Source organism: Haliaeetus albicilla, chromosome 13, assembly GCF_947461875.1.
Source record: "Haliaeetus albicilla chromosome 13, bHalAlb1.1, whole genome shotgun sequence".
In the NCBI taxonomy this organism is placed as follows: Eukaryota; Metazoa; Chordata; class Aves; order Accipitriformes; family Accipitridae; genus Haliaeetus; species Haliaeetus albicilla.
This window is the reverse complement of record NC_091495.1, coordinates 7,051,585-7,067,390: the sequence shown is the minus strand read 5'-3', so window position 1 is coordinate 7,067,390 and position 15,806 is coordinate 7,051,585. Positions and strand designations below refer to the sequence as shown.

At 48.1% G+C, this 15,806-nt stretch overlaps 1 protein-coding gene across 1 annotated transcript; it reads left to right on the top strand.

Annotated features, from left to right (window-relative positions):
• The first annotated feature begins 3,641 nt into the window (after positions 1-3,641).
• LOC104310384 (left-right determination factor 2) lies at positions 3,642-7,354 on the top strand. The gene is made up of 4 exons (XM_069801347.1): positions 3,642-3,906; positions 4,839-5,076; positions 5,915-6,154; positions 6,471-7,354. The coding sequence occupies exons 1-4, from the start codon at positions 3,642-3,644 to the stop codon at positions 6,808-6,810; spliced, it is 1,083 nt and encodes a 360-aa protein (XP_069657448.1). The 3' UTR covers positions 6,811-7,354.
• Positions 7,355-15,806: the final 8,452 nt, after the last annotated feature.

The following is a 15,806-nucleotide window of genomic DNA, read 5'->3' as shown; positions in this document are numbered from 1 at the left end:
CTTGCGCTGCACAGCTTGAGGGATGGGAAAAGGAAATGCTTTTTGCCTCGGTCACTACTTAGAAATTAGGCATAGACCCAGTTTGACTGAAATGGGGCTGCTGTCTGCTGGCAGTGGGGTGGCTTTCCAGCGGTAGGCTTGGTGACCTCCTCACTCGCTGTCTGGAGTTGTTTGACACAGGGACGGTCCCTGCAGAGGAACAGGGGTCCCACCACCAGCACAGACTGTGCTAAAGAAACCTGCGAAATCCCACTTAAAGGTGTGTAGCCTGGGTTTAAAATGCTGGTGGAAATATTAAGTTTGAAGCACCAGCTGGTGGCTGTTGGGGTGTGTTGGTGAGGCAGCACAAGAAGGGCATGCCTTCATGCATGTTTATTTCTGCTTTGAAACCTCTAACCCAGCACTTCACATGACCCGTCTATTCTGCAGTGTTTTGTTAGCCATGTAAAACTCGGTGTGGTTAAGACTGAAAAAGAATATGAAACAGAACTCCTACTTGAATTCTTTTTTAACTTGGCAAGTTTATACCTGCATCTTAACCACACTATTTTTACTTCTGCACTCCTAGATTCAAAGGACCCTGACTTTGGGGAAAAACAGACCAAAGTCTGCATAAAGATGTGCTCTCATTTCTGTACGCTATGCCTGTTGCACAAATCAGGGCATTTCTTGGAGCACACAAAAACTGTCGCCTTTCACATCACTCAAGCAAAGGCTGTTCTAATATGGGCCAAACTGTAACACAAAATAATTATGTCCATGGAAATTCAAATCTTGCAAAACTAAATATTCAGATCCTCACTGACATACTGCAAATACATTTGAAACATTTTTGCTTCCCAGGATAATAGCTACATAATTAGGCTAAGCCTTTCACACTTTCTCTTTGAATCCATTGGATTTATTTACCAAAAATCATTGCATAGATATGCCCAGCAAATGTCTTAGAGAACCGTTTGTAACCAAATTAAAAGCTTAAATACAGAGATTCTCTCTTCGCTAAGTACTGGCTTTTATTAAAACTGTGAGTTGCTCATACTTCATCCCTTGCAGCCTCTTTAAATCCTCTGTTTGACATTTTTAATGTGCCATGCTGGTTCTAATACACATTACACAAAAAGAGCTATTATAAAATTCCTGACTTTTTCTTGTTTGCATGACAAAGAGGGAATGGCAAATCCTCCAATTGCACCAGATAATCACTCTCCTGTGAAAAGCCTACAATCCACATCCTCTGTTTTCCTCTTAGCTGAGTTTCAACCGTGTTTAGTCAATAATTTTATTTTACGTGTGAAGCCCATAAATCACCTTCCAATACACATTGGACAGTGAAGAGTCCTGGTAGATTAGACATCAGCCACAGGAGAAATCACATCTGGATCCAGGAAAGCCGGGTGCTGCTGGAGCAATCAGGCATTTTCATTTCATGTTATCATGGTTTTTTGAAGAGCCCTCACTACACAGTAGGACCACTCTCCGAAGCGAAGACTAATTGGATGGATAAAGGTTTACAGGATCAGGTCTTCTGGCATGAGAGAGAGACCATTAAAAATCCATGAACTGCAGTTTTATCCAGGTGACTGTCACTGTATAAACATAAGAAATTCACTGCTGGAACTGAATTAGCCCACACTTATAGAACATATCTGAAGGAAACTTTGTCAGCCACCTGAACATTGCTTAGATGCAGTTTGTTGCCCGAGCCTCCAAAGCGGTTCATCGTGTGACTGCATTTGTCCCATCCCATGAGAACCAGTAATGTTCCCTTTAGCTGGAGAGGCAGTCCAGAGGGAACAGCCGGGTGTACGGCGCCTTCCTAAGAGGCTGAGACGGTCAGCAAGATTTCAGCAAAGAACCCCTTCCCTCCTCTTATTCACAAGAGCAGGAGTTTTTGACCTGAGTTGAAGTTGAGGCGGTCAAATGAAGTGGATATTTTTCACTGCTATTTGTGTCTTGGGAATGAATATAACAGAAACTATTGATTCATTCAGAGAAAGACGCTACACAAAGGGAAAGATTAAAGAATGTACTGCCTCGGGCCATGCACAAACTTAGTTTGTAGTCTATGTTTCCATTTTAGCCTTAAAACTCAATTCAGCTAAATAAGGTGCCCCCTTAACATCTAACAGATGCTTTATCATGTTTAAGGAGACAAGTTTCTTAAAAGGGTATAAAGACAAAATGAGCAGTAACAGAAGTGTTTAGTTAGGCTCTTTCAGATGGCTTTGTTGCCTTCCTCTGCGCACAAAACAGGCTGCCTTGGCTGACACTTGTTTTAATGAGGGATGAACCACAACGGGGTGCTTTTGTACAAGTTCATTGTGTCGGGTCCTCCAGCCAGACTTTTCTCAGGGCACACCATTCAGCTTGGACATTGGATGAAACTGGACCAATTTTAAATCATTTACAGAGACATGAAACTGGACCAATTTTAAATCATTTACAGAGACATATGAAATCCAAAGGACTTTTGATGCTGAAGTCATTTGTATGTATGCTCAGGCACGTTACTGCTGAAGAGGATGAGAATCTGCCCCAAGTGCCACACTCCTTCACGCTTTTACTGATCACATTTTTTTTTTTCAATTCACTTCTCCTGGGATTGGTTTCAAAAATAGACTTCCGCATCTTATGCCAGCAAAGGCCAGGGAAGCAAAGGAGGTGAGCTTCAAGTTTAAAGGTTGGCTTCAAGTTTAAAGGTTGACTTCAAGGCAAACATCCAACCCCCCCCCAGCCTCCAGGTCGGCTTTTCTCTCCAGAGACAGCTCTCTGTTGTGGTTGTTAACAGCTTTCAAAATACCAATATTCCATCCACGCTGTGGAAAAGCAGAGTGGTTTCTCATGTTCACTGAAAGGTGATCTGCCTTTATATAAAGCTGCCTTCTTTTAAGCACAAGTATTATGAAACCCACAGGAATCCATAAAGAGTGATGGGACATTTTTCTAAAATGTCAGGCCTGTGCATCTTCCACCTTCTGTGATTCAGAAGCAGCGTAAAAGGCCATAAACCATTCAACTGCTGTGATTCACTGCCCTGATTCACACGCTTGATACAAATATTCAGAGATCAAAGCGGTACCTACCCCCTAAAAAAAAGATTTTAAATGATTTTTTAATGCTTGCCATAAAGATGAACTTCCAGCTAAAGCATTATTCTCCTGACTGATATTGGCTATTTTAGGTAGCAAGTCCCCTGCGGTAAAGATTGCCGCTTCCTTTAAGAATCATATGGTGCGGTACATAAAGCAATGTACTCTGCAGTTGTGTTTCCTCCCTGACCAAGGCTGAACACGAGACACTGATCACTCAGGCGTTTTCTGGGCAAAAGTTTACAGGGAGTTAAAAAAGGATGGAAACTTATTCCCCGTGAAGGAATCTGGAAGCTCCCCTAAACCTTCTTGTATTAACTTTGTAGTAGATGAAGGTGTTAAACTGGCATGTGTCTACCGACGGGGGAGTGATCCTTTTAAGTCCTCTGCTTCGTCCCCACTTGTGGAATTTGTTGTGCCAGTGGGACAAGGCTGGCTATAAAACTCGGTCCCACTCAGGCAGCCTGCCACCACATCTCTGCCGAGAGCAGCCCCGGGGAGATCCCCCCTTCATCTCTGCCGGGCAGGCGGCTGCGTCGCCGACGGAGGAGGATGGATGCGAGGTTCGCCCGGATGCTCTGCGTGCTCTGCCTGGTCATCACGGTCGGAGCGTTTACCCAGGAAGGGTTCAAGGAGGTGTTGCTGAAGCGGCTGGGGCTCTCTGAGGTCCCTAAACTTCATAAGAGAGACTTGGTGGACCTGGTTATCCCAGACCACGTAAAGAACAAATACATCTCCATGCTGAAGCGCCACAGGGTGAAGCGCCGAGCTTTGCCGAGCCTGGCCGGCATCCTCAGAGGGATCCCTGGCAACGCAGGTAACATTTCGGCCGTCGCTGGCGGGAGCTCACAAAGCCCTGTGCCGCTGCCAGGGGAAGCTGCCCACGCTCACCCACCCGGCCACAGGACGGGCAGAGGCAAACCCACGGGGGGAATGAGGTTTGGGTCTGGCTGCCAACCTGAGCTGGGTAGAAGAAGTGCATGTAACAGCATCTTAAAGATTAACATACACTTGTAACTCCTTGCACCTGGAGAGGGGGTCCCGTAGTCGTCGCAAAGAGCAGGCTGTTGCTGGCGCTTGACGAATAGAATAGAAAAGCCTTGGTACCCAGGCAACATTTTGGGCAGGTAGAAAAATGAAGTAAAAAAAACCCCAAACATCAGTAGACAGTGCAGACCTTGCAGATTTTGGGTCAAAACTCCAGAAAGTCCTCTAATAGGAATCACACCTCTTTGAGGATGTTTCACTCTCCCCCTCCTTTTCTTTTTTTTGGTCTGGGAAAAAGTATCAAGGAGGAAATCAGCTGTACAGGCACAATGGTGTCTGTACAAGGACACTTAGAGCTTGTTTCACTTTCAAAAGACATACACAGCACCCTGGGCAGCAAACGAAAACACTTTTTCATTGCAAGTGGTGCAGTTTCCTGCTTTCACACCCAGGGCTGGCACAAAGAGATGTGCACCTTTCAGGGTTTGCTCAATTTGGGGTCAAATTATATAGGAGACTTCTTTCCTCCAGGTTGCAGAGACTCAGATGTAGGAGAAGAATTAGGGCATTTGCAAGACATTGATTCAAGTATGCATTAGAAAAGGTGTGTTTAGTGGCTGTCTCTGCCACAAGGGCTGGATGTGGGAGCATGGAAGGAGTGTGTGTTGTGATGATAATTGTGGACGAAGTGTGGGGGCTTTGCTCAACAGGATGGCAATGGCAGGCTGTCTTTTTTGTTCCCAACGGGCACTGGCATGGCAGGAGAAGTCCTCTACTCTGACACCACCATGCGCCAGAACCTGATCTTTGACATGGAGGGCAGAATACCTAAAAACAGCGAAGTGACGATGGCTGAACTGAAGCTCTTCAAAAAGCCTCTGGACAGAGCAAACCTGCCTGCCAAGCAGTCTCACAGGCCTGTCTCCAACGCCAGAGTCAGCGTGTACTGGGTGCAACGGCAGCACGATGGTACCAACAGGACCTCCCTGATAGACTCCAGGTAAGAAAGGGACCTCTCCTGAAGGCAGGACTCTAGTTACAGGGTATGGGTCCTCTGGGCCGGGTTCTGGGTGTCATGTGTTTGTGCCTCTGGTCAGTCTGATGGGGTTACATCTGTAGAATCAGGCTCTATAGCCTCTAAACCCAGAATGAGTTTGTAAGAGCGGATATTAGGTTAAGACTGCAATATATGATGATTCATTGAAATAACCTATTTCTGTGTCAAACGATGCTGCGTACTGCTAGGTCTTCCCCTCTGAAACCCTCCACCTGGTTCACTTCTCCCTCACTCTAACTCACATGGGCTACGGGCTGCTGGTATTCTTTCCATTGGCCATTTCAGTAGCTGATATAAACAAGTAAATTATGCAAAAAGCATCTGATTCTGTAGCTTTGAGCTCTGTGGAAGTTTTACAATCCTTGAAGACAGAATTAGACATCAAACCAATTTTGTGCATGGGTAGAAACTTATGGCCTTAACGCAGCTAGGACAGGAGCAGGTGGGAGTAGTGGTGTTTACCAAGCTGTCGTCACTAATGCTGAGGCTGCATATAATCCTGCACTGCCGTATTTCTGTGTGATCATGAGTGAATGCCTTGACATGAGCATGCACAAATGGTTTTATTTAGGCCTTCAGTGTCTGTTAGATTTGCATGCTTCTTTTTGAGGTGTGAGTTAATGACCATGGGTGCTTGCCCAGAGCGCTCAGCAAAAATTATCGTGTAATCAAGGCATGTGACAAATCTACGGGAAGCAAATAATTCTGCTGCAATAACAGGGCTGCTAGCCTGGGCTTTATCTGATGGGCTTTTCTCTAATGCCAAGTCCTTATCGCACAGGCTGGTTCCTATACGCGAGTCAGGCTGGAAGAACTTTGATGTGACACAGGCTGTGCATTACTGGCTGCGAAACAAGAGGCGGGAGCCAATGTTCCTGGAGGTCTGGATTGAAGGGGAAAGGGTAGGCAGCCATGCCTCGGAAATGGCCAAAGCTGTGCGTTTCACTTCTCAGGACCCGAAGGATAAAGCCCTAGGCAAACCTGAACTGGTGCTTTACACCCTCGACTTGGAAGACTACGGGTACGTAAACCTATATCAGTACTGTCTCTGGTGTAGCTTTGCCCCTGAGTTATTGTACCGTGTGTGCCAACGCAGGGTGTGCAGCTCTTGCCCTTGTGAGTAAACTGCTGTGAACAGAGGAGTTAGAAAGTTGCTGCTCGCTCAATCACACCTCTCCTCTCCCCATATGTGTTGTCCGAATATTCAAACGAAACCCAAGCATGGCCCACATTTCATGTCTCAGGGCCCGCCCGTGCTATTAACAGGGGGGATCATTTCTCCCACCTTCCTGCTTTCCAGTTACGGCACCAGTTCTTGTTTCTCCCTTGGCGCGCAGGGGTCCCGGGGACTGCAAGGAGGAGGCGGTGATGGGGAAGTCCACTTGCTGCCGGCAGAAACACTACATCAACTTCCGCGAGCTCGCCTGGACGCAGTACTGGATCATCGAGCCGGCAGGGTACCAGGCTTACCGGTGCTCGGGGGGCTGCCTGCAGCCCCCCAGCCCGCTGCGGCGCTTCGGCTACAGGGAGCGCACCTGCGCCGTGGCGGAGAGCTCCCCGCTCCCCATGATGTACCTCATCAAGAGGGGCAACCGCACGGAGATCGAAGCGGCCGAGTTTCCCAACATGATCGTCGAGAAGTGCAGCTGCGTGACGGACAGCATGGCGCTGGTGTGAGATGCAGGCGGCCAGCCAGGGTGGTCACCCAGTCCCCTGATTCCCCACAGCCCTGCTCAGAGCCACCCCGGTCCCCAGCCGTGGGGCCGGCAATAAAGCTCCCACGCGCCCCACTACCCTGCAGAGAGGGTGCAATTAAAGGCACTGTCTGTATAGATGGGCTCAGAGCAGCATCCATCTTCACATATACCTATGTGAGGGGTACCTATGGAGCCTAACGCTTCTCAGGGCCCCCTTGATGCTAGCCAAACTTCACTGAATTTGATGGAGCTGTGTCCAATTTATTTTGGTCCCCACCCCGGAGTGTTGCAAACAGCTACAGGCAAAGGAGGAACGATCATCACCAGGTGAAGAAGTAATGGGCGGGTTCAGCTTTTCATTCTTAGACTCCTGGTTTTAGTCCTTGTCTAAGTCATGTTTATGGTGAACTGGAGAGCAGAAGCACTTACATGTATATATTGTATTCACACAAGCATACACACGTGTACATATATATAGTATATGAATATATGTATGTATTGTCTACATACATATTGGATATATACATACCATCTACATACATACATATATGTACATAAAGTATTGTCTATGTTTAGAGCTCAAGGGAACATATATATGTGCGTATGTATCGTATGCATATATGCACATACATAAAACATTATCTGAAAGTCAAAGGATTATATTTTTGGCCCCTGCTCCATGGGCTTAGCACAGTTCTAGGCAGAATTTAGAGTCCTGAAGTCAATGGGAATATTAGGACTTAGGTTTGCTCACGTGAGTAACAGTTTGTAGAATCAGACCCTTATTTTTCTGGTTGTGTATTACAGTTATTTCAATTTAGGAATATTTTCCAAGTTTTGCGTGCTTTCAAACTCAAGGCAACAATAAAATACAATTATTAAAGTAGCCATGTGTTTGCTTATGTTTATTCTTAGGTCTAAAAGTGGAGAGAAAAAAATCTGTCCTATTTCTGAAGGTAGCCCAGTGCCCAGCTCCTATAAACATACGCACACTAACAGCTCTTCTCAGTTGCCTGTGTGATCCTGCCTGCTTCTGGTAAAGCTTGCCTACTCAGGCAGGGACTGGGACTGGGCTGAATGGGCAGGTGAAGCAGAGCGCACACCACCAGCACTTCTCCCTGAGCTGCTGCGGAGTTTGAGCCAACGCTTTCTTAAAGAGAAAACCTAGAAACATACCTGACAGGCAAGAGGTGATGCTCTTGGTGTGAGCTGCAGCAGTGCAGTGCCAGAACCTGCAGGCAATCAACTGGGGCTGGGGTGCAGAAAGAGATGAGCTGCCTCCCACCCTCTCCCTTCCCAGGTGAAGCGTTTTAACCCTGACCCTTCCTTATGGACATCTGACCAGCAAACACATCCCCTGGAGAAATGCGATGATAATGTGGTTTAATCCCCTTTTGAACTGTACTGAACTGCTGGCCAGGGTGTGACTAATGATAGTGATTGCCACACTTTGTGTCGGACTCCTCTCCGCAGTTCATAACCTACTGAGCTACCGGTGGCTCTGGGGATGAAGTGGTCGCTGCTGTTCCTCTCTGTGGGACGTGGTCCCTGGGGCTCCGGCTGAACCCACTGCTGGTGAGAAGGCTTGGAAATGAGTTTGTCTGGCTAGACAGGGTGGCCGGGGGCCATGGACCAGCTGAAAAGAGGGACCCATTGGTGTCTGCGTTGGCTTTGGGTCATTCACCAGGAAGGCTGAGATGTCAAATGTCCCTGCTGCCCCGCAGGACCCCAGGTCTGAGGTCACCCCGGCATCCCTGCCCTCACCTTGGCCCGTGGGTCGGCCGGCACCTTTCACTTGTGCAAACGCCTGTTGCAAAAGGAGAGCTTTAAGGGGAGAAAAAAAGGCAGAAGCACAGACTCACCGGTCACCGGCACTGGGCTACAGCACCATGGGTTACTGGAATCAGAACTGGATGAGCCCAATCGATCTCTGGCCGTTTCCCTCTCATGAGTATGTAATGGCATTGGCGTTCAGCCCCAGTTCCTCCCCACCCAGCTCGGGGCAGGGCATAGCCTGAAGGCCATGAGCTCAGCTACCACCCTGAAGAACAAAGCCTAAGATTTATCCACACACACTCCTGGGGAAGACAGTGTTTGAACTGGTTCTGGCCTGAGAACAGAAGAGCATTAACTCTGGCTTCTCTCCAGCACTTAGACTCCAGACATCATCCCCCAGGCCTGGGAGAAATCCCACCCAGTGCGATGGGGGCCAGGCTGCTGCGGGAAGCGGGGAGCAGTGTGTCGCAAGCAGGGATGCGAGGCTGGGAGCGGCGGGGTGGGCAAGGGCTGAGCCCCCTTCTGCTCCCCTCCACCAGGATCCTGCACCGTGTCCGGCTCCCCTTGCCTTGCGTCTGGCTCCCTTTGGTGTCCTGCGAGCACAAGGTACATAAAAGTGAGCAGCGGGTCTGTGTGTGACAGCCGGGGGAGATGGCGAGGGGGAGAAGGTGGCCGAGGAGACCCGGTGGGGTTACTCTGGGGAGAACTGTGGGTGTCGCAGCGCAGGGACAGGGCACAAAGCTGTGAGCCATCAAGCCCTGCCAGCCCTGCCACCAGCGGGGATACTTATTTATCGCTAGGGGAGCCCCACAGATGTGACGGCATCTCCCTCCTCGGTCCCACCGCCCCGCCGCGTTCACAGCCCTCGAGCCCAGCGTGCGGTCCCATCCGGGGCTGTGAGGCCGGTGGTAAGCACAGAGCGGGGGGGCCTGGGGAAGAGGTGATTTATAGAAAGCTATAAGCATAGATAGCCTGGGTGGCTACGTGCCGGGCTGGGCATCACTGACACCCGTATCTGGCACCTCGCGTCCCCGTCTCTTTGTGCCCGCAGTCTGTACCCCCGTCCCTTCCCACCAACTGCACGTGGGGCCTCCTGGGGACCCTCGGGATTGCCCAGACCCTCCCTGCCCTGACTCCATGCACAGCGGCACCGTCATCTGTCGAAGTGGCTGAAAAATTAAGCTTCTTAATTGAAAATTATCTAGCTGTGCTATTGTATAATGGATGCTGTGGCTAGTTTTTAACCCAAATCTGGACTGAGACTCCCTGCTTTTGGGGGGACAGGACATCGCTCCTCAAACTCTAGCTGGCTTTGTAGTGAAAACGCAGTGGGCTCGGAGGTCGGGCTGATGTGGGGAAGGCTGCAGAGATTTCTACAGCGCAGACTTCTAGGCAGAAGGCTGTGGATGAAATACTGCCACACCTGGGGCTTTTTCAGACATCAGCCCATGCTGCAGGAAATTATCTCCCAGCCTGTCATCTTCAATACGGGCTGCATTTACTGTGATACCTTCTGTGTGCTACCTTGCTGCTTTTATATCGGTACAACTTGTAACGCATGCAAAGGCTGTCAAGCTGTCATGTTATCCTTTCTGTCTGAGCGGCACCAGAGTCTCTGAGGAAAGGCAGAACATCTTACGTACCTGGCAGCAGCGTGGTTCAGCATTAACATTTATGCTGTGCTGCAAAACAAAAAAGGCAGAGCAGTGCAGCGGCGTAATGAACCACATCTACTCAGAAACTATTTCAAAAAATGTAAAGATGTTTGATGCAAAACCAGCGTTAAAACATCGGGCGTCCTCCTGCACTACTGAAAGCTCAGAGCACCCGTGTGATGCTCAAGAAGGAGTGTGCCGTTCATGTTAAGTTAGTGTTAGTCCCACGCTTTAAGTTAAGCTCTTGTGTAAGCGTTCACAGTAGCAGCGTGTGCGAGTTAAAGCTTATCACGAGCGTAAGCTCTGACCTGCCTTCATGGCACTGCTCACAACATGATCCGTGACGTCCTGCAATATTTAATGGAGGTGGACGTAGGGAAATCTATTGGTCTCACAAAAGGTTTTCTTATGAGTAAGGCTTGGGCAGGAGAGCAGCATTTTCTCTCTCCATTATCATTACCTTTTAGGAGAGAGAAAAAAAAGTTTTCAGCTGTATTAAATGCCACTGCTAGCTGAGTTACATTACTCTGATCCTTCCATGGTTTCATTTGAACCAAGGATGCTCTCCCATTTTCTTTCAAAATCTATGAGAAGATGCAGCTTTACCCTGCCGCTGAGACCGTATTTCCTCTCCCCCTCTCTTTTTGTCCCCTTTGCATTTCACAAACTCCTACCAAGAGTGTCTGACACTTTGCCTTTCAGGGCAGCCTTCTAATTGCCAGCCTAAGTGGAAAGTCAGATGCCCAATCCACATCCCTGCAAAGGTGATAATCAGGGGAGCTCCTCCGGCTTTGGCTGGGAACAGCTGGAGTCTGGGAAAGGGGAACCCGGAGCAAACAGAAGGCGGGAGGTGGAGATCCCGCAGGACTTTGATATTTTTAGAGGAGCCTCTTAACAGTCTCAACTTCTCCCTATTTTTGCCATTAATTTAATGTGAAATTAGCTCCTGTGCAAAGTGCTGGATTTGCAGCCAGGACCTGAACTCCTCTGTCCATTCCTGGAGCAGGTGCAGGAGAGCAGCGTGTGCTTTGTCAGCGCGTTTCAGAGTAAAACAGAATAAAAAGCTAATCACAACTGCTGTCTTCTGGCCTGCTCTCCAGGGGTACAAGGGCCCTCCAGAGCTGCGCGGGTGCTGGGATTTCCTACAGCTAAACCAGCAGGTACAGAACGGCCAAGAAACAGTTTTTAACCATGGTAGGAGATAGTTATCTGCAGATACTGGGCACCTGAAAGTCATGTCATCAGACCACAGCTCTCAGTATCCTTTTGACAATTGCTGAATCAGGGCTTTTTTAAAAAAAGCTATTTAGTAATTTTGTTTTAAAGGCACTCCTAATGTTTATTTGTGGTTTTCTGTTTACATTTTTCCTTCTTCTAATTTTCTCAGTGACGATAAACCTGCCCCTTTGAAAGTCTAAGTACCTGTATCCCCTCTAAAAGTTTGTTTTCTCTTTGCTGAAAATGAACGCAATCGGTTCATAATCGCTACCTCTCCCATGACTGCCAGCTTCCATCCCAGTAGTCCATTAACTCTGTCACCCTTAGGAGGTCTCAGCTAGTTACTATATGCTGGATGCAATACTACACAGGTCATAAGGTACCATCTCTAACCACTAGACATCATGTTTTCACCAAAAAGTGTAATATTTTCAGCAGATGTTTCACAAGCTGGCTGGCTCCTTATAAACCCTGCTCTTCTTTCCGTACATCCCAAGTAGGTCTTTCAAGAGCTTCTTGCTCCTTTCTGCGCTGCAAGTTTTGTGTAAATTCCTGATTCCTTGTGCCTGGTTAGAGACACACAGGAAACGCAGCGAGGAGAAGCAGGATGGGAAAAAACATGCGTTCAGGCCACCGGGATGCTTCCCAGGCAGGGACAGCTGCTGGGTCTAAATCCAGATTAACCATCCTGGATCAGCCAGCGCCTGCCCAGCCTCTGGCAGTGCTGGAAAGCAGCGGTGCCTGCCCAGCCCCTCCTCAACAGCTGGAGGTCAGCGGAGTTGTCACCTCCCCACCTTCAGGTGCCATTAGGGATGTTAATCTGCAAAGCCACCCTAACTGCGCAGCTATAACTGAAAGCAAAGCCGGCTGCGAGGTGGCTGGGTTAACTAACTGCGGTGCGGTCTTTAACATCTCCCGTTAAATGTTTTGGAGGAACCTTTAAGATTTAAAAATAGCACCTTCCTGAGAATAGGCATTGCTACAAACAAACCTTTAAAATGTCAATGTTTTCCAGAAAGCAAAATCTTGGATAAGAATGCATTTCACGGGGATCAAAAGGATCGATTTTGGCTGTTTCTGGAATAGGCAGAATGACATAAATGTGACCTAATATCCCCACTCTGCAGCAGCACCGTATGCCTGTGCACCATGGGACAGAGCCAGGGCCTCCGGTCAGGTATTTTCTCCAAAGGGCTGAGGGTTTGCTCAGCGCTGCACAAACTGGACACATCCTCCGCCGTTAGTTCAGTGCCACCTACAGTAGCAAGTGCAGAAGCTGTCAGACTCGGGAAACCAAAGGAAGAAATTCCTGCACGCTCCAGCAAAGTGCTGTCTAGGTCAAAACACCAAAGTGGCTTTTTAGTAACTTGTTTACTCATCCGTGTCGTGGAGGTCTGCGTAGGCGAGGAAAATGGGAAGGGAGCCTTTTGGTTGAAGGCTGGCAGCTGTCGCAGTGTCTGCTGGTGATGATCCTTCTAAACTTCCCCAAGTTATTTCTCTCTCTGACCTGCCCTGTTGTCTGCTATTTTTTGTGTATTATATGTACTCGCATTTCTTCCCAGGGTATAGATGGATCTGTATGAGGTGAGGAAAAGCCCGCCCTCAGGTTTGTGCCAGTGTTTTCACTAACTAATTTTTTTCAGTCAGTAACTCTGAAATGCAAGAGAAGCACGAGGCAGTGCTCTAGATCTTCTAGATGTTTGAAATGCATTTAAAATGACAGTTCAGAAGAATTCTTTAAGTCATACCACTTGCTTGTTGGGGAAGTGTTTGCGTGGGAGCATGAACCTTTTCTCTGGAAAGATGTTCACAATTTTGGTGCATTTACAACCAAAAACACTTTTGAAATCCAAAGCTGCATTAATCCTTGGAAAAAGAAAGACCACCTCTATTCTGAGGCCATTCTGTCCTATGGAAATGGCCCATACTATGTTGGAAGATTTCAGTTTATGTTCTTTTTTTTTACTGGTATTTGTCGACTTCTTTATTTTCTTGCCCAAATTCTTAAGAAAGCTTCAAGCACTTCACCTACTTGCTTCTGTTCTGTTGAAGGATCAGTCTGAGTCCTGTTTGTTATCCAGTTATTTTCTGAAGGATGCCTTACGGACACGTGAAAAGTCTAAGCATCGCCAGCGAGTGCCCGTATGGCTCTCCAGACACAGCATTGCTCTAGGCTAACCCTTTACGTGGTGTCCTGGTTTCAGCTGGGATAGAGTTCATTGTCTTCCTAGCAGCTGGTACAAGGTACAACTAGGAACCACAACACACGGGCAGATCCCAGAGCAAGCACTTGTTCCTCTAGCTCAGCAGAAGCTAAACAACTCCCAAATAAACGTGCTGAAGTGTGGAGCTGGTTAAAGGTACAATCTGTTGTCCCCTAACACAGATGTAGGGTGTATGTTTTAATTCTGGCACTGCTGAAGACACAGTTCATCCATAATGTGTTCAGCGCTACTGCTGGTTTAAAGTATCCCAGTTCCCCTTCCCCAACCAGTGTTTATTCCCTACCCTGTGTAATGCGACTTCAGTTGTGCTGGCACAAATTTGTGAGAGCCACATCATATGCCCCATCAGGGAACTGATCGGGTTTAACAAGGCACCCACAACAACAACAAAAAGCAAATGGGTGACACATGGGGTAGACGTGGAAATGGCTGCGTCAGTGCAACCGAAGCAAGACTGCAATTACAGTGAGGGGAAATAACTTAGGCAAGAGTTGTTGCCAAAACACGTCATTAAACTGGCCTGTTCTGTCTTGGCCCACACCATCCTTGCCCTACTCCAGAGGAGCTTGAGTGTGTTCACACAGCTGAAGGCTCTCCTGACCCAGATGATGCGCCCGCGTTTATGAGAGCTGGCTGTAAGCACACCCAAGGCTTGCCACCCAAGCGGGACTGCTGCCGGTATGTAACATTCCCAGCTGACACATTTACACCAGCAAAACTTCATTACGTTGAGGTGACGTCCCAGGTACCCTCCATTCCAGTTTCCTAATGAAATATATTCACTAAACCCCATTTTCTTTCTACCCAGGGTCCACTTGTCCTGTCACAACCCCCATGAGATGTGATGTGCAGAGCCTCAACATCTCTCTCCTCTCCCCCCCCTTTTTTAATTTTCCAAGACTCTCTTACAGATTGTCAGATATGCAAAGTGCTTTACTGCCACCAAACATCTTCTTACCTACTAGATCATTTGCTGCATTTAAGTCACTGTTCAACACATAAACCAGATTTTACTAACGATAAGCTGCAGAATGCTACGTTCATTACTTTTGGATCTCACATGCAGGTAAACAGAGAACAGTTTAAATGTGCTTTAACAATTCAGCCCTCAAGTGCCACGATTTATGTTTTCAGAACACTGTGTCAAACAGATCCACAAGTGCCGGGTTTGTGTGTCATGGTGTAATTACCACCACTGCAAATACCTGCCCATCCTTTTCATAACTCCTCGGGATGCTAACAAAGCCTATCTTGTGGATGTGAATTTAGAAGTTGGGGATACTCAGCTGAAAGGATACCAGGAACTTTTATTTAACCACATCAAATATGCTTGCAAATAGGTAAATGCTCTCAAATCTATCTTATGGGTAGAAAAACTGCAGTACATGCAGTGTTTTTGACTTGCCTGGACAGCAGCTGCTGCATTAGAAATAAATTCCGCACTTCCCCATGCCCACCCCTGTCCGCAGCAGGGCCGAGCCCCCTCTCCTCCAAACCAGGGTCGGTGCAGAACACCCCAAGAACGCCCTCCTGGCCGGCTGCCAGGGCTGTGGGGGGGTCCGAGGGGGGGGCCAGGGCCCCGCAGCCCAGGCCCGCAGCGACACCTGCCGGCGTGGGTCGTGTGTCCCCCCACGGAAGGGGGACATGCACAGGACATGCACACACACAAACCTCGGGGGGGGGAGCGAGCCTTTGCCTGGGAAGGTCAGGGAAGGACAAGCTGTCAGGTGAACCAGCACGCTGGAGCAGCTGCACCACCACCACTGACCCAACAGCTTGCCTGCGGAGTCTGTCAGGGACAAATCCTTGAGCTTTGACACCCTCCCTCAATCCAAAACTTCTAAGCATGAACAAAACAGCTTCTGAGGAGAGAGGTCATAAGACTGCAAAACTGACTGAAGTATCAGATACAAGCTGCTCATGTCAGAAACGTTAAATACCACACAAGTGAACTGATTTCCTAGCGTTTGGAGCCCATTTCCTGCCAGTATTGCAATTCAAAACTTTATGAGCCAAACTTTAAAACAGATAAATGGATGGTATGATGTCAGAACACGAGAGGTAAAATATTTTTCAAGCATCTCTACAAGAAAATCAGATAA

Coding starts and splice junctions, on each gene's coding strand:
- LOC104310384 (XM_069801347.1), top strand. CDS start 3,642: ATGGATGCGAGGTTCGCCCGGATGCTCTGCGTGCTCTGCCTGGTCATC. Junction 5,077..5,914: donor ACCTCCCTGATAGACTCCAG/GTAAGAAAGGGA, acceptor CTTATCGCACAG/GCTGGTTCCTATACGCGAGT. Junction 6,155..6,470: donor CTCGACTTGGAAGACTACGG/GTACGTAAACCT, acceptor CTTGGCGCGCAG/GGGTCCCGGGGACTGCAAGG.